We start from the raw sequence: 17,765 nt of genomic DNA on the forward strand, positions 1-17,765 counted from the left end.
TGTGTTCTGTGGTGTGCTGATAACCAAACCAGTTCAGAAACCAAATGGATTTTTAGTATTAATATTTGGTGTTTAGTTACATTTGTTGAGTGTTTAAGACATGTTTAGTTGTAGGTATGACAGTTATTCTGGTTTCATCCCAGATATGTTGTTTTATTTGGCATTGTGAGCCCAACATGAGGAAGCTGTAGATCAGCATTCTTCTCACTCTTGCAGGTTTTACTGAGCTTTGGTAACGCGCTGTTCCATATGCCAGGCATTCCCTTGCTTTGTCGAGCCCCTTTTGCTACAAGTACGTTTTGTCTTGCATAAGGTACAAAGTAAGTAGCACAGGCCCAGTAGACACTGTCTGCAGTGCCATCCTTCAGGATGTTCTTGGGAAAGAGATGAATGAGTTAGAACTTCAAAGAAGTATGTTCTAGACAGAAGTACTAAAACCAGTACGTGATCAGACAAGTACTTGACGGAACTGTCCTGCAGCAGTTCTGATTTTTTAATTAGTTAAATGTTCTAAATCAACTTGAACTCAATCATAGTTGCTGTAATCAAATGCATCTCATTACGAGATGGAGTAGGTTGCTAAAGACTACTTGTAAACAATTCAGGAAAACTTTTTGAAAGCGCGTTAAGTGTTATGTCGAGGTGTAATGGAGAAACAGGTAACCCATGTTGGATTGCTTCTGAGTTGTAGTTCTAGTGAAACAGTGCAAGTGAGAACTTGTTAGTCCAGCCCCACAGTGTTGCATTCTGCTTTGAAATCGAGAGTGAAGAGATTTAATCACAAAGGAGAACCATTTACTTGACAAACATGTTTGGATTCTTTTTGGTTTTGTGGTCTGTAGAAGAATCTGGGAAGAGCAAACTGGCATCAGAAAAACAATACATATTGCTATCTCTTGCTGCTTGTTCTTTTCAGGTAGGAAGTCTCTGGTGGTACTTGAGATACTTAATTTCTGTGGCTCACAATTATAAGTCAAGACCCTTGAAAACTTTTGCAAATGATTGCCTATATCATGCTGACTCAGCTGTGAGCTATAGTTCATTCTACTTTTCACATGCAAAAGTCCAGACTAGAAGTCCTGATGTAAGGATTAGTTCATCCTTAATTATTTTCTTTGCTTCTGTTTGTCAAACATTGTGGCATGTTTTGAACTTTTCTATGAGAAGTGGTTAATTGAATTTAACTTTCATGAGACTTTTCTCTGTAGGGAAGGTAAGCATTTACATAATTGTATTTAGAAATTTTGCACATTTTTATGTAATTTTATATTTATATAGAATTTTTATAGGAGCCTTTGGAAGTATAATTCTACGTTGCTTCTTGAAGTGTCTTAATAGATTAAAAAAGTTAACAGAGAGATTTTTAAATAAAACCTTCAGTCTGCTCTCACTGACAAAATAATATCAGGACCTTGGTCGTGCAATTGATGCTATTCAGCCTCAGAATTTGCTTTGCAAAGCAGTCTTGGGAAGTAGAACAACAGGAATGCTTATCTGGCATTGATAAACCTTGCTGGAATTGAGCTGGCTCAGCATCCATATCACAGTTAATTCTCCATCTGGATTAGCCAACACTGGATACTGGAGAGCTGACTGTATTTGACAGTGTAATACACTGTCTTTTCCTTTGTAAAGTGGTCACTTGTGTTAGCACACTCTCTTGTTGCAGCAATATCATGAAAATAAAGTAACTGTACACTCTCATATTTACTTTCTTTTTGTGCCTTCTTATAGTACAAGTCAACTGGCTTCATGTCCTGGCCACTGTAGTTTAAAAGGAGGCCATAGCAGTCAGCTTCCAGCACTGGACCTGCTGCACAAGTGGGATCCAGCTCGTCTGCTCAAATGTGACCTTTGGCAAAGCACATTGTTAGCATTGGGAATGATGAAAGGTGGCATGATTTCATTGCAGATAAATGTATGGCTTCAGATCTCCCAGAAGGTGCATCTTTCTTTATAAAATTATTCCTCCATCGTATTAGCAATGACCTGCAAATGAAATTTCTTGTGTCTTTTTTCTTCAGCATGTTTTATAGACAAAATAAACCAGATTCCTCCTCTCACTTTAAATTGTGCACCCGTCAAATATTACTGCCTTGTTCTGTTTAGAGCACCCGCAGAATGAATGCATACTTGTGTTATTGGTTCATGGTGCAAAGCTATTAAGTCAACAAAGGCTGCACTAAGTCAACATCAGCTTTCTGTTTCATTTACTTACTTTCTACTTCCTTGATATCTTTGATAGTTTTCCTAGTTTTCTGATTTTTCGTATATCTTACAGGAAAGCCAATGGTCTGAAAAAGGCCCAAATTTCTGTTGTACTTTTAAAGTTTGCTGTTTGTTTTTTAGTAACAAAATGCCATAACTTCCAAACAATTAATTAAAAATACTAAAATACATATAAATGCTTTTATTTTCTTCTGTTGTTTGTGCTGAAGTGTGTAGTTCTGTGTTCTCATTGCTAACCCCTTCAACATGTTTGTTACACTTTAGAGTGAATGCTGTCCATGATGAGACTGTGCCTGAGTCTGCTGTGCAGAATGGCACCTGTGTGAGAAACGGCAAACTGAAAACACCAGTAAGTCAGTTTTAAAACTTTTAAAAAATATTTAATTATTTAAATTGCAGAATTTATTTTCTATCTCATTCCATTGTTACAAAAATGAGTATTACATAAAGTAATCTCAGTGCATCTAAAATCTAGTTACTGGATGTAGCTTGATCCTCAAATTCCATTGGCTGGCATCAGAGCCTCAATGCTGGCTCTCAGTTTGTTTCAGCATGTGATTTTCCTTCCCTGGGCATGGTGTGCAGCTGATGTGGATCCACAGGTTTTGAGTTTAAGCTGAGAGTGAAAAGATGTAGAGGAGTTTCTGTGCTTGCTGTCTGTTCTTCAGAAATTACAGCTGACACTGAAAACTGCCTTCTGGGTGGTATACAACTGTACAGAAGATTCTTTCCTGTTATACCTTCCTATGCCTATGACTCATTGTTGAGAAAAAATTCAAGCAGATAAATCCTTTCTTTCATTCCCTTTTAGTACAGTTGTGTTTGAGAAAGCTTTGTGGGTGTCCTTGGGGGTTAAAAGTTAGCAGCCTGGGGAAGTGATTGCAATAAGGGTGAAATAAACTCATTGTTAGGGGATAATTCATGTGTCTGTGAACGTCTGGTGCGCACTGCGTTTTCTCACGTGCTTTCTTTGCTTGACTCGTTTCAGAGAGAGAAACGGAAGGTCCGAGAACAGTGTGAAAACATAAGGAGGAATTCTACCAGTAGCAGGAGAGTGAGCGGGCTGCAGAATGGCGAAGTCATTGAGGCAGTTACATTGTTTGAAGTGGTTAGCATGGGGAAGCAGGCCATGCAGGTATTTCTAGCACTGAATTCTGAAAGGTCTTGATAGAAGGAAGTTGGATAAACAGTATTTCAGGCATTTATACTGTGTAGCATTTACATTTTGGCATAGGTGGGGAAGAAACATGTTTGATTGAACAACTGTTATGAGCATGACTCTTAAAAAGAGCATCTTGCGTCTTCAAGAAATTAGTCAAAAAGTAGCTGTCAGATATTAAAAAGAGGAATGGAATTGTACCTAAAGCAGTGTTCCTAAGGCAGTACCTGAACATACTAGAAGATAATTATTTTAAAAAGTGTGGAAAAGTCTCATCAGTAGCAGATTTTAGTTGTCCAGGATGCTGAAAATCAGGCCTTCCTTTTTTTTTTGTCTCCCCAGGTGCTTTCGTTTTGGTATTTTTCTTTTACCTCTATCCCAATGTGATTTGATAGTAGTTTGCATAATAGTCAGGTTTTCTGTGTGTCTATATAGTTAGCTTCAGTGTGAGAAAGCCCACCTCCCCATACTCTGTATACATTATGTTTGTATATGTGTATGAAAATCTGGAGCCCCAAATATTTTTATACAGTTATACCTATGTCTCCACTGTGTAGTGTCTGTAAGCAAAGTGTATGTGTGTCTGTGCACGCATGCATGAAAAGTACATTTATATTTTGAATGTGAGACCTTAGTTTTTCCAAGATGTTTGTGTGGATGGACTTTTGCCATGCTTAAGCTGTGTTAACTTCAGTAGAGCTCCCTGAAGAGCTCGCCTTCTGCTATGCAAACCGTGATGGGAAGGTCCTGGAAAGGCAGTAGAGCTTGAGCTCTGCTGCTGCTAGAACTTAATAGACCTGTGTGGCACTACCAGTGGGTTGAAGCCTGGATGGCTTGTCCCAGGAGGCCTGTGTCACACAGGTTGTAGGCTGTACTGCGCTAGAGATGAAATCTGGAGTTGTTTTTTGGATTAAGTGTAGTCACTGCACAAGTGCTGGAGAAGAAAGCTCCCGGGGAAAATTGCTATGTAATTTAATACTAATTATTAGATGGTTAAATATACATGTTTTTGTTTTGTTTGTTTGTTTGTTTTTAAATTTAACTGTTACTTTGATACTAGCAAGAAGTCAGGAGGATGACTTCTTTTTATATTAAATTTATTAAAACTGTGGTTATGAGTAGTTTAAGGCTTCATTTTGCCCCAGAAGGAGTCTTTTAAAACTATTAGAAATGGAACAGAATTGTGTGGAGTTTATTCTTGTTTTTATAATTTAATGGAGATGGAACAGTGTTAGTTTGTGTCTTTATTATGGATATTGTCAGTGGAGTACAGCATACTGTGTTCAGCTCCTGACTAATGAGTTTCTTTAATCTGTTCTAGTCTGTAGTAGATGACTGGGTTGAAGCTTATAAACAAGACAGGAATGTGGCACTTCTAGATCTGATCAACTTCTTCATTCAGTGCTCAGGCTGTCAAGGTAATTTACCCTCTTAGTAGCCCTTTCCATTGTTTGTGGATGAGAATAGTCTGAAGTGTGCTTTCTAAAATGGAATTTTTCTCTTCAGTAAATCATGTACTTATAATCTGTACTGTTCGTTAAGACAAACTCCAGATGGGCAGGACTAATAGTAAAGAATGCTACTGGTTAAACTCTTTGACTCTGTTCACAGCATTCCAGCTCTGAGAGTTGTATTTGAACATGGTTTGCAAGGTCAGTTTTCTGAAGTGGCATGTCACATCGCTTTGCAGAATCCCCATGTAGGGAGGATGGTTTTGATGAGTGTTCTAATTAAAATCCAGTGTTTCAGTTGCCATTTGTTTTGTAATGTCTGAGTTTATTTTGTATTGCTGGTATATTTGTTTGAAAAGAAGCAGCTAACAAATTCAGCTCTCTGCTTTGGTGGCTAGAAAAGCAATCCATTGCCTCATTGTGGCTCCTTTTACCGGAGGGTGGTGAAGCTGTCTGTTTGGTAACAAACATTGAGACACTGACTTATGGGGACAATCTGCTAGTGAAATGCTTCAGGATGTCAAGTAAGAGTTTTAAGAAGACAGTTCTGTTAGTTTGAAACTTCTGAGTGTATTTAGACAGCTAGAAATGTACCTTTTACACTTCTTTTTTTTTTTTTCAGGTCTTTGCCTAATATACCTTCTCTCTAGTATTTTGGGGTCTTTGACTAGCAGTGGGCAAAATTTTAGTAAATCTTTGAAGTAAATGAGTGGACAGAGACAGGGCCAGACAGCACAGAGCAGACTTCTCTAAAGTGAATTTCAGTTTTGGTTCATCAGTACTTTTTCCTATTAGTGAACTTATGTGTCTCTTAATATATCTATTGCCCATAGCAGTGTAGCAGATAAATAAAAAAGAGTCCTCCTTTCTTGGTGTTTCTAAATTTGAAATGAAGTCCGTACTGTGGTTTGGACTTGATTAATATTGTGTGGTTGTTGATAATTCTTGTTTTTAAAACATTACTTTCCTAGGCATGGTAACAGCAGAGATGTTTCAAAGTTTGCACAAGAAGGATGTCATGCGAAAAATGACAGAGACCTTTGATGAGGTAGGCACAGCTTTGACTTTGCATGCCTTTTTTATATAAATAATAGGCTCTACCTTAGTAGTCAACCTGGACAGAGTTCCTGTTGCTTATCAGGAGCTATGTCCCATTTCCTTAATTTAGAAAAATAATCCTGTTTTTCAGAAGAGAAATTTGGTGTTATAATGACCCATTTTAGCAGCAGCAGGATATGTTATTTGTAAGTCACTTTTATTTTGAGAGTGTTATTAGGGCTGTCTAACTGCAGTCTTCCTGAATTTGGCTTTCTCTTAGGAGTTCTTTGGGTAGTGACTTCATACAGGTAAATATAACTTGGTGTTTCAGCAAGTAAATGGTTTCCTTTGGTATTTGGTTGATGGTCTTTTAAAAAATACTAATATGGATTACTGATGAGATATTTTTAACTGACATTTTTATTTGAATATGTTCCTTCTGCTTTATTGATAGTATGATTTTTAATAATTGTATTATGTCATCTGAAAGAAGAAAATTTTTTAGATAATTTTGAAAAAATAGTGAATCATTTCTTGTGGATCGTTAAGAAAAAACGTGCAGCTTTACAATGATGCTTCTCTGCTTGACTGCTCCTTGGCTAATTATGGCAACATTAAATTTTCTACAGCGTTCTCACAGTTGCTTCTGTGCTTTTTTTTCGGTATTTGTCACCTCTGAATTGATTTGTCAAGCAGCAGCCACCAGCCTTGCTTTAATTGAGCATCTCTCAAAGACCAGCTGCTGTAGAAATTCCCACGGAGGATGAATTTGTCAATATGGTTTTCTTCATTTTAGAAGTGTAGTAGTTCTTGGGCTAATTTTTGACAGAAATGATCCGATATGTGTCTGGCCATATGAATTAGTAATCTGGCACTTCTTTGCCAACTAAATTAGGCCTGATTAACTCTCATGGTATTGTAGGCACTCTGACAGATACAAACATGTGATTGTTATTATCATCATCCTGGAAGTATTACAGCTCTGTAACCTTTTCATCTGTCCTGGTGGGCAAAAAGGAAGGTTCTGCAGTTACCTTAGAAACTGTATTCTGTATGCTATATAAAGAAAGTAAGTTCTCTCTTATCTTTTTCATAAATTAGATGGAAATGTCAGTTAGTGATTAAGTTAGTTGAGAAATGGTGCCACAGAGGACTACTATTTCAAAACCATTTTTTTAAATGATGGTAGTAGTGAAAGTAGTAATGAGAGTGGAGAATATTGCTGTGTATGTGCTCGAGTACCTCATCTTGCCTTTTAATTTTTATTGTTTGTTTGTAGCATTCAGAGGATTGAAAAATTAAAGGTTTTTATGTAATTCTTCATTCCTGATGATTTCGGTGATTCAACCATGGCATTGCTGTTCAGTTAACTAATTGCAACCTTGTACCAATGCTTCCTCCTAAAATTTTCACTAGTCTTAGTGGGAAATGTCAGTGGAGTTGAATTTTGCAAGAAGTGTGAAGGGCAACAAGAAAAGAATATATAAATATTCTGGGTGGCGAAACTGTCTGTTTGATAACAAACGTTGAGACACTGACTTGTGGGGACAATCTGCTAGTGAAATGCTTCAGGATGTCAAGTAAGAGTTTTAACAAGACAGTTCTGTTAGTTTGAAATTTTGTTTTGAAACAGCAAAAGAAAGCCCAGGGAAAACATGGGTCCACTGCTAAATGTGGTAGGGGCCCTTGTGACAAAGGACACAGAAGAGCCCGAGGTACTCAATACCTTCTTTGCTTCTGTCCTTACTGGTAAGATTGGCTTTCAGAAATACTAGGTCTGTAAGACCATAGGGGAAGTCTGGAGCAAGGATTACTTACCTTCTTTGAAGGAGGTCCACTTAGGGAACACTTAAATGGACTGAACATACATAAAACCATGTGGTCTGACAGAAGGTACCTAGGATTGCTGAGGGAACTGTCCGATGTCACTGTGAGGCCCCTTTTGATGATCTTTGAAAGGTTGTGGCAATTGGGACAGATTCCTGAAGTGTCGAAGAAAGCAAACGTCACTCCCGTTTTCAGAAAGGGCAGGAAGGCAGATCTGGCAAACTCAAACTGATCAGCCTCGCCTTGATCCCTGGGAAGGTGAAGAAGCAACAAATTCTGGAAGTAATGTCCAAACACGTGGAGGTTAAGGAGGTAATCAGGAGTAGTCAGCATGGATTTACAAAGGGGAAATTGTGCTTAACCAACATGATAGCCAACTATAACAAAGTGAGTAGTTTGGTGGATGAGGAGGGATGAGCAGATGTTTTTTTATCTCGACTTCAGTAAGACTTGATACACTGTTCTCATGTACAAGCTGGTGAAGTATTGAGTTAGTTTAGTGGACGGTTGGGTGGACTGAAAACTGGCTGAACAACCATGCCCATGAGGTTAGCACAAGGTCCAGTTGGAGGCTAGTCACTAGTGCTGTACCCCAGGGTTTGATATTTGGGCCAGTGCTGTTTGTCATATTTAATCATGACCTGGACAGTGGGACAGTTTGCTCATAGCAAGTTGTCAGATGATACAAAAGCTAGGAGGATTACCTGCTAGACCAGGTGGTTGTTCTGCTGTTCAGCAGGATCTCAACAGACTGGAGAGTTGGGCAGAGGGGGAGCTCATGAAGTTTTACAACAGGAAACCCTGTAAATCTGGGGAGGAATAACTCCATGCACCACTACACACTGGGGGCTGATTGACTGGAAAGTAGCTCTGCAGAGTAGGATCTCTGTGTGGATGACAAAATGAACGAGTCAGCAGTGCGCCCTCACAGCAAAGTTGACCAACAGCCTCCTGGGCTGCATTAGGCAGGGCACTGCCAGCAGGTCATGGCAGGTGATCCTTCCTCTCTGTTCATACTACTGAGACCACATCTGGAGAACTGAGTTGAGTTCTGGGCCTCACAGTACAATAGAGATGGGTTTACTGGAGTGAGTCCAGTGAAGGGCCATGAAGATGATTAATGAGCTTTCATATGAGGAGAGGCTGAGAGAGTTGACCCTGTTCAGTCTGGAAAGAAGGTGGCTCAGAGAAATCTCATCCATGTGTAAAAATACCTGATGTGACAGAATGACAAGGAGGAAGCGCAGCTCTACTCAATGGTGCCCACAGCTCTACTCAATGGTGAGTGCAAAGGCAAGCCAAGATAGGCAATGGGCACAATCAGAAATGTATGAAATTTCACCTGAACACAAGAAAACTGTTACTGGGAGGGTGGTCAAGCAGTAGAACAAGTTACCCAGAGAGGTTGTGGAGTGTCTGTCTGTGAAAATATTAGCTGACTGCACAAAGCATCACCTGACACTGAGAGGACAGACATGTACTTTCAGGGATCCTTGGCAGAATGATGGTGGCACTAATTATAGTTACAATTAAAGCTTTATTTCTTAACAATATATTATGATTAGTCTAGCACAGAATTTATGATTAAAATGCAAGAGGATTTCTACAAGAAGAATCAATATAATAGCATAATATAGAATTTATAATACAGCTCAGGTCTCACTGTCCAGCAGCAGCTCTGGTCAAAGTTCATCATTTAAGTCTTGCAGCCCCTTGATTCTATAGACTGCTCTGGTTGCTGTGATGGTTCCCTGTTGTGTGACTGGGTCATTGCCACCACCTGTCTGTCTGGATGCGTGGGACCTTCAAGGCCAGTAAGGAAGGAAGTAATTGGCCTGGCTCTCAAAAACCACGAGACCACTAGGAAGGGGAAGAAGAAATCTGTTTGGTTTGTCTACTTGGTTCACAGGACCTTCTGGTCCTGAGAATGAGGGAAAGGGAATGAATACGTGACCTGCTTGATCACAGAGAAGTGGTGCTTGCCTCATAAAATGGCATTAGTTATGCTAAAGACATTAGTAGGGGTTGAGAGCAGGGTTACCAGTCACACTGGGCAGCCTACTTTGGCTGACCATGCTTGAGCAAGTGGGCTTGGTTTAGATGATCTCAAAGAGTCTTTCTCAATTTCAGTCTTTCTGTGATTCTGTGAAAACTTTTGCTGGTGTTGGCTGCAGAGAATGTGATCGTTGAGGCATTTCCTCTTTGTGGTCTGTGGTGAGATAGACCACATAGACAGACCTCTCAGTGGTGAGATAGACTTGTCTTTAGGACCACTGTTTTCTGTTTTACTTCTTTCTTAAACTAATCTGTTTCTCTCTTCTGCTTTTCTTTCTGTATGTGACATTTTATTTTTTGTAGTTCTTTGTTCTTTTATAGGTTTCCTTCCCTTTCCCATTTTGTTACTGAAATGTTTGTCAATGGAAGAGTTAAGTTTGCGTAACTGTACAACTAGATGGGGATAGAAACACTTTTACTTCACTAAACATAATAAATAACTCTAGATTTCATGCCTTTTGTCTTGGAATAATTGCAGAGTTGAGAAAACATCTCTGAATCAAGTTACACTAGTGCTGAAAACATTTCTCTATAATTTGAAAAGCTTAGAATGCTTTTTTTTTTTAGAGTTTGGATGTTTAACAGTATCTAGGTACTAAATGTTGGAAAGGGATATATACTTAGACTTCCTGAGAAGCCATATCTTAGAATTAATAATGAGAGTTATACCTTGTATATGTTTGTTTTTAAATTTTGAAAACAAGTTGTGTCTTACTTGTAGCAAGAAAACTCAGGTTTTATATAAAACTGTGTTTTTCTTCTGTCATTGGTTATAAATAAAAAATACCAAGAAAAGAAGGATTTAGATTTTGTTTAATGTTTTGGATTGTCTGAACCACCTGTAATACACATTGTCTGAAGTTCTAATAGCCTTTTAAAGATGTTGCATGTTTTGTGATGCTTTTGTGTTTATGAATTAACTGTGCCATTTCATCGTCAAGCTTTCAAAATTTTGTCTCCTGCATTACAGGAAACTGGGTTGCAGTACAAGAAATTCATGGCCTATCCTTGGATTCTGACAGTTACTTGGCCTGTGGACATGGTAGGACTGTTGTCGTTCTCTGTGACTGAAGTATAGCATTTTCTGTGGCTGTATATCCTGTTTCTGGTGTAGGCAGACACATCAGAAGTAGTCATCTTAAAGTGTATGGAGATAATTGTGCACTTCTAGAGGTGCCTCATCAGGTCTGTTTTAGACCTCTGGTTTGGATGAACACACACTTCTGAAGTGTCTGTTTCTCACTACTGATGTCAAAGAGATGGGACATCAGCATTTTGAACAGATTGGCCTGTATCAAGTTGCAGTGGTGCTCAAGAATGTTCCCCATCCCCTCCAGCAAACTCTACACACACGTGTGTATGCATGCGTATGTGCACACATGCGTATGCACACAGAGGTGTTGGCAGACAGATTTGTTCAAATAAATGTTTAAATGGAGAATATTTTGAGAGCAGAATCAGCTTTTCTGCAATGCCCCTTCCCATACAACAATTGCAGCATTGTGGGGAATTTATCTTATTTCCTTGTTGGCACTTCATTTTGATTTTCCTCTGTTTACATAGACTCTGTATGAAAGAAGGAAACATTTCCAGGTTGAGTCAGAGCAGGAGCTCACTTCACTCACTTGGGTGATTTCAATAGTTTCTGGAAGAACCTGTATTAAGTGCCTAATCTGACTTGATTTCTGGAAGCAGAGCTGCTTCTCTACTGGTTATGAAAGGAATCTAAGGGGATCCCAAGTTAGGTGCCATACTTTAGGTGGTGTGCCCATTGTGTCATCTGTATGTTTACAATATGCATGTTACCATTAAACAATATCCCAGTGCAATAAACAAGGATAGTAGTAATGCTCTTGAAAAGTGAGATTTTGTATATTTGTGCTGCTTTTCAGATTGAGGAGTAAGTTATGGTGGTAAAGTAGGTATTTCCTGAAGTTGTAGATTGTCTTTCTACTGTCTGTGTCAGGATCAAGGAACATTAAATGGAGCTTGATGAGAACTTCCCTTTCTGTCTTGGCACTTGCTGCTGCTGGTAGGCTCTGAACTGACTCTTATAACCTGACCAGGAACACATCCCAAATTCCAGATTTCCAGTGTATTTTAGGTTGTGGCCCAACCCTGTGATCGGTCTGAGTTTGCATTTGTTTTTCAAGAAAGCCGTGGCCCCTGTGCTTTGGAAACAAAGTTACAAGAGAGAGCATAAAGTGTACTTTTTAAGTACACGAAATTATGCTGGATGTGAAGCTGTTAAGTTAGAATATGTCTGAGAAGGTGTTTGACCACCTAGTGAAGGACCAGCTGAACAGTGACCTGCCTTCAGGATGAAGTTTTCCATAGTGAGTAAAATTTTGGAGTTCCTTGGCTCCACTCACACCTGGAAACTGTCAGGATGCAAATTCATATTCTGAACCATTCCTGGGATCTGTGATGTGCAAATGAAATAAATATTCACATTGTCTGAGGTTGCCATTTACAGTATTCCTAATGTGCCTTTCACACGAGGTACACCATTTTGTGTGAGAAGTCATTTTAACTTCCCTCTGTCTTCTTTCCTTCTGGCAGTATGAACTGTACTGTGAACACTTATGGTTTTTACTGTAACTTGCTTTTTGTGTAATGTCAAAGGTATTGCCTATTTACTGTAGAGGTGGTTTTACTCCTCCTCCTTACTTTGTGGAGGTTTTTGGAGACCCTGGTGTGGATGGTATAGGTGAATGACACCTATGTCAGTAAGCTTTAGGCTGATAAACTCCTTAAGCTGGCAGTGCTACTGAGGAAAACAATCCCATCCTGTTCACACTGCAGTTGTTTGTCTCCACTTACACTCACTTAATTTTCTGCCTGGATTTTACCATGCTTTTGCAGGAAGAGGAAAGACAGGGAAGTGGGGAAGCACTACTACCTGTGAGGAAGTAGAGGGGGCCATGAGTGCTCATGGTTTATGCCTCCGAAAGTTATTTATGATGCTCTGGCTTCGCATGCTCTCTCCTCCTGTCTGTTCACAGCTACTTCATGTACATTGTTTTCAAATGTGAGCTGTCATGACAGGGTAGCTATGATGAAGCTATTTTGTCTCTGTGCTTGCTTGTAGCCTAGTTGCTTGTCCTGATTTGGAGTAATAACCATGAAAAAACTTTTGGGAGCATGAAGTGAAACTCAGCAAAGCTCTCTCTCACATTCAGTCGGAGAGATGCGAATGCACAAACAAAGATAATTAGTGTGTTTTCTCTTGACTTTTCTTTCTTGTACAGGACAATGAAGACTACCCACTGATCAGAACAGGACCCTATTGGAAGAAGTTCAAGGCCAATTTCTGTGAATTTATTGCAGTGCTTGTCCAGCAGTGCCAGTGCAGCATCCTGTATGATAGCTACTTGATGGACACTGTCATCTCGCTGCTTACGGGCTTAGCAGACTCCATGGTCAGAGCATTTAGACACACAAGCACTTTGGCAGGTAAAATAACTCGCAGAGTTGCTGGAGATTATCATTAGAGTAGGTAGAGTTTTGTTGTCTTGTGTACAAACAAAACTGCTCTAAATTGAAAAACTCTGTTTACTGGAGCAGTTGTTCTCTTACGCACTGAGAGTGCCTTCCTCCTAATATATGTTATACAGTTGTCTAGGGTATGAATTGTTTGTTCCTGTGTATATCTGAATGGAATTTGGATGCTTTAGATATGATAGATTTAGCTCAATTTTTTTCTTTATAAAGAAATTTTCTTTAGTGTCTGACATGACTAACTTTAGAATTATGCTGTTCTGAGTCTTTTTTTTTCAGTAACTGTTTTTTCCTAGTTTTCTACTTTATTTTCGTCCCTCCACTAATTAACGTGATGAGGTTGCATTAAACACTTCACCTAAAAAAGCTTCCTTTGGAGAGCTGCTATTTTTGTGGTCTCTGTGCTAAAAAGAACATTGCTAGTTACACATTTTTGTCTCATGAAGCATGATGATACTAAAGCTGCAACTTTTTATTCCCCCTAAAGCTAGTAAATACCCTCTTCGCCATGCAAAGAGCACTTAAAGTATAATTTAGTATGCTGTTTGCTTTGAAGACTCAAAAAACCCACTTGAAATCTCTACAAACTATCTAGCGATCCTTAGGGGAATATGAATTTTTGTCAATTCCATTAAAATTAAGATTCCCAGCCTTTTCTGAGCCAGCTTCCTTGTTTTTTCTATTTTTTTTAGTTACTGAAAATCAGCTGTTCCACAATTCTAGATTCTTTTGCAGAAAAGTCAGAATTACATAAACTAAGAAGAGTTGCCCAGAAAATTACTTCTCTGACTAGAACTCTGACCAAAAGTTGTAAATCACCAGAAATAGAACTTAGTTTTCCTTTTTTTGAAAATTGTCTGCCTTTATGAACACTGTATTTTAAAATAAATTACTATAATCCAGTAATGTTCATATTTTGGATATAAAATGGATTTGGCTAACCTTATCCTTTTTGTGATAAAGTGGTGAATATATTTATGCTACATATCTCTGAGCTAAGCTAAATGTGTTGGGTTTGTTTCTTTTTCAGCAATGAAACTTTTGACGGCAGTTGTAAGCGTCCATCTGAACCTTGATGTCAACAAGCACAATGCTCAAAGATTATATGAGGTGGAGAAGCAAAGGATAAGTGGCAAGAGGACCAGTTACAGACTTGACCAGCTAGAGAGAAAAAAGAAAGAGGTTAGGGAGGTATCTTGTATGGAGATGTGTGAAAATGTAAAAAGAGGGATTTATGACTGCTTGCTTTTGGGTCACTGCAGCTCTTTGAGGTTTATATGTTTATCTAATGCATTGTGCAGAGCAGGTGTGACTGGCTGGATTAAGTGGTACAAAAATGACTAACGTAATAACTGCGTTATGTACTGTTAACCTCTGATGTCTGTCCTAGTAACTGCTTCTTTAAATTGGTATTGTTAGCCCTTGATCTTTGCACAAATGTGGGTTTACACACAGATTTAATTGCCTCAATAGCTCTGGTGTTGTGGGAGTGCAGTTTTGTATACGTTTGTACAAATTACAAGCCAAAATATTAGCAAAGAATGAAAAAGGACATGGGATAACTGACATCTCTGTGTAAGTAATGCATTGTAAAAACAGACTTAACTTAGGTATGTCCTGTATCACTTTTGCTGTTCAGTTTCTGTCATTTCTTCCTTGCTCAAACAAACAACTCCTTTTCAACTCCCAGAGGCAGAACTGTAACTTTAAAAAATAACTCTGACTTGAAGAAGGAGGTGACTTGATATATGAAGATCAAGCACAGTTCCTTGTCTCCTGGGCTTAGAATCACTAATCTCTTTTCTAAGCTTTGAATGTCCATGGACTTCTCTGTTACAGAAAGAACCCCTTTTTTGTGGGAAGGAGTGTTTGGGTTAGACAGGGTGTTTTAGTATCATCATAAATCTGATCTTATGGGAAAGACAGAGGAAGTGGGTGTGTTGGGGGGAAACTCAAACTTGTCACCCTTTCTGATGCTGTTGATGAGAGAATGTTTTTATTAAGTGGCTTGGTTTCTTAGAAGTTCATATCTAGATTTTCAGGGCTCAGTTAAAATACATGCTCATTGTGCAATTGATGTATTTTGAAAATGCCTTTCTTCCATCTCTGTTCAAATACATAAAACCAGAATTTGGACCTATATGTGAAGATCATTTGCATATTGATAGATCAGGACTCACTGTATCAAACAAGTTCCTTGTTATCCAGGTTAGCAGTTGGTATCCAATAAACTTTTCCTCAGGACATAGCTAACAAGTAGGCCAATTGCTGGTGTAGACACAGACCACTCATTTTATGTTGATAACATGTGTAAACACCAACTGTTTTCATCACAGTAGTATTCCAAGTGCCCTGCTGCAAATTTTTCATGTGTAGTGAATTGTGGGACCAATATTAACATTCAGTTCTCTTTATATTTCAGTATGAGCACAAGCTTCTAGAGATACAGAACATGATGAATGCTATTTTCAAAGGGACATTTCTAAACCGTTACCGGTAAGAGTAAAAATAAAGCTGTGATGTGTATCTTCATTCCCAAGAAACTCTTGCTCAGATTATACAGATAGGAGAATCAAGTTAAATATCCTAGAGGCACTGATGGTGTCAAAGAAAGTGTAGCAGTTAAATTAATTTAAAGAATTTGGGCTTATGAAAAGACCTCTTGAGTATGCTTCTTCAGTTCTTCCTGCTGGCTATAGAGCAGTGCATTTGTGATTGAGAAGATATCAGGAATTGCAAAATAATTATTGCATGAAACTTTGTGGCTAAAAGTGGTCTAAGTATTGATTGAAGACTAACTTATTAATATGAAAATACTTGTAATATTTTGAATAACACATGCTTTTACAATTCCAGAATATAAAAATATTGCAAATAATATAATTGATTTTTATATTGATTTGTAATGTATATTAATACATTATTATAAATGTATTATAAATTAATACATATTATAAAATTATGATTTTATAATTTCACAGTGATGTGATCCCTGAGATCCGAGCAACTTGCATTGAAGAAATTGGCAGCTGGATTAAAACATACCCAGATGCTTTTTTAAATGATAGCTATTTAAAATATGTTGGATGGATGCTGTATGATAAGGTAAAGTTTTAAAGTTTTTCTTACTGGGGGTAGTACAGGGGATTTTTAAAAAAATTTTTTTGAAGAATCCTAACATTTAAATTCTTGAGAGTAGATATTTAAAACTGTAGTGGTACAAAAAAGAAATTACTTTCTTCGCCATTTCAAGTTTTATTTTCAAAACCATTGTAGCACTAAATAACAGAGAACATTTTTTCCAGTTCTCTGTGTATCCCTGTGTGTGCAATTATTTTTATATGTTACTGAATGGGGAATTATTTCTGATTGTAAATTGGCCTATATCCGTTGAGCACAGGTAGTGTTAAATGTTGATTGAAATTCTGCTTTTATGCTTGATGGACATTTAAAATTTTGTTTAAATTTATAAAAATGAACAAATAGATATTGTCTATAGTAAATAGTCTTCAATATTGCATTTCTCATTTGGAATTAGATGGATATAGAAAATATTTACAAAAAGTCCAGCCATTTCCCAAAGAGTTTTCTCCTTTTCCTTATGGTATATTTGTTTTTTCTTTTTGAGTAGAGGCACATTTAAAACCCCCCCAAAACCTACCAAAACAAACAACAAAAACCCAAAAGAAGTCAGTAACTCCAAAATGCCAAGCAATAGGACAAGAAACAATGGACAGAAACTGATGCACAGGAAGTTCCACCTGAACACGAGGAACAATTTCTTTACTGTGTATATGACTGTGCACTGTGTCTGGTTCTGGGCCCCTCAGTTCAGAAAAGATATTGAGGTGCTGGAGCAGATCCAGAGAAGAGCAACAAGGCTGGTGAAGGGACTCGAGCACAAGTCCTGTGAGGAGAGGCTGAGGGAGCTGGGGTTGTTTAGTCTGGAGAAGAGGAGGCTCAGGGGAGACCTCATCACTCTCTACAACTCCCTGAAAGGAGGTTGTAGCCAGGTGGGAGTTGGTCTCTTCTCGCAGGCAGCTATCAGGAAGACAAGAGGGCATAGTCTTAAGCTCTGCCAGGGGAGGTTTAGGTTGCATATTAGGAAGGAATTTTTTACAGAGAGAGTAATCCGACATTGGAATGGGATGCCCAGGGAGGTGGTGGATTCTCCGTCCCTACAGGTTTTTAAGATGAGACTGGATATGGCACTTAGTGCCATGGTCTAGTAACCATGGCAGTGTTGGATCAAGGGTTGGACTTGATGTTCTCAGAGGTCTTCTCCAACCTGGTTGATTCTATGATTCTGTGACTGGAACGGGTTGCCCAGAGAGGTTGTGGAGTCTCCCTCACTGGAGATATGCAGGAACCGTCTGGATGCAATCCTGTGCAATGTGGTCCAGGATGACCCTGTGTGAGCAGGAGATTGGACCAGATGAGGTCCCTTCCAACCTGACCCATTCTGTGATTCCGTGAAAATATACTTTTTCTCGTGCTTCTAAAAT

The 17,765-nt window shown here is 38.6% G+C and overlaps 1 protein-coding gene across 2 annotated transcripts in view; it reads left to right on the plus strand.

The window, feature by feature from the left end:
• Positions 1-17,765, plus strand: part of LOC116783474 (cohesin subunit SA-2-like) — a 57,855-nt gene that overhangs the window by 2,224 nt on the left and 37,866 nt on the right. Inside the window, exons 3-12 of one of the 2 annotated variants that reach the window (XM_032681052.1) lie at positions 1,735-1,942; positions 2,494-2,578; positions 3,218-3,364; positions 4,710-4,806; positions 5,811-5,887; positions 10,730-10,801; positions 13,011-13,215; positions 14,291-14,442; positions 15,683-15,756; positions 16,242-16,365. In XM_032681052.1, the coding sequence (XP_032536943.1) occupies positions 1,917-1,942; positions 2,494-2,578; positions 3,218-3,364; positions 4,710-4,806; positions 5,811-5,887; positions 10,730-10,801; positions 13,011-13,215; positions 14,291-14,442; positions 15,683-15,756; positions 16,242-16,365 (1,059 nt within the window). In that variant the 5' untranslated portion in view covers positions 1,735-1,916. The remainder of the gene's footprint in view (positions 1-1,734; positions 1,943-2,493; positions 2,579-3,217; positions 3,365-4,709; positions 4,807-5,810; positions 5,888-10,729; positions 10,802-13,010; positions 13,216-14,290; positions 14,443-15,682; positions 15,757-16,241; positions 16,366-17,765) is intronic. The other variant, XM_032681051.1, reaches the window with a different exon arrangement.

Source organism: Chiroxiphia lanceolata, chromosome 2 (genome assembly GCF_009829145.1).
Source record: "Chiroxiphia lanceolata isolate bChiLan1 chromosome 2, bChiLan1.pri, whole genome shotgun sequence".
Taxonomy (NCBI): domain Eukaryota; kingdom Metazoa; phylum Chordata; class Aves; order Passeriformes; family Pipridae; genus Chiroxiphia; species Chiroxiphia lanceolata.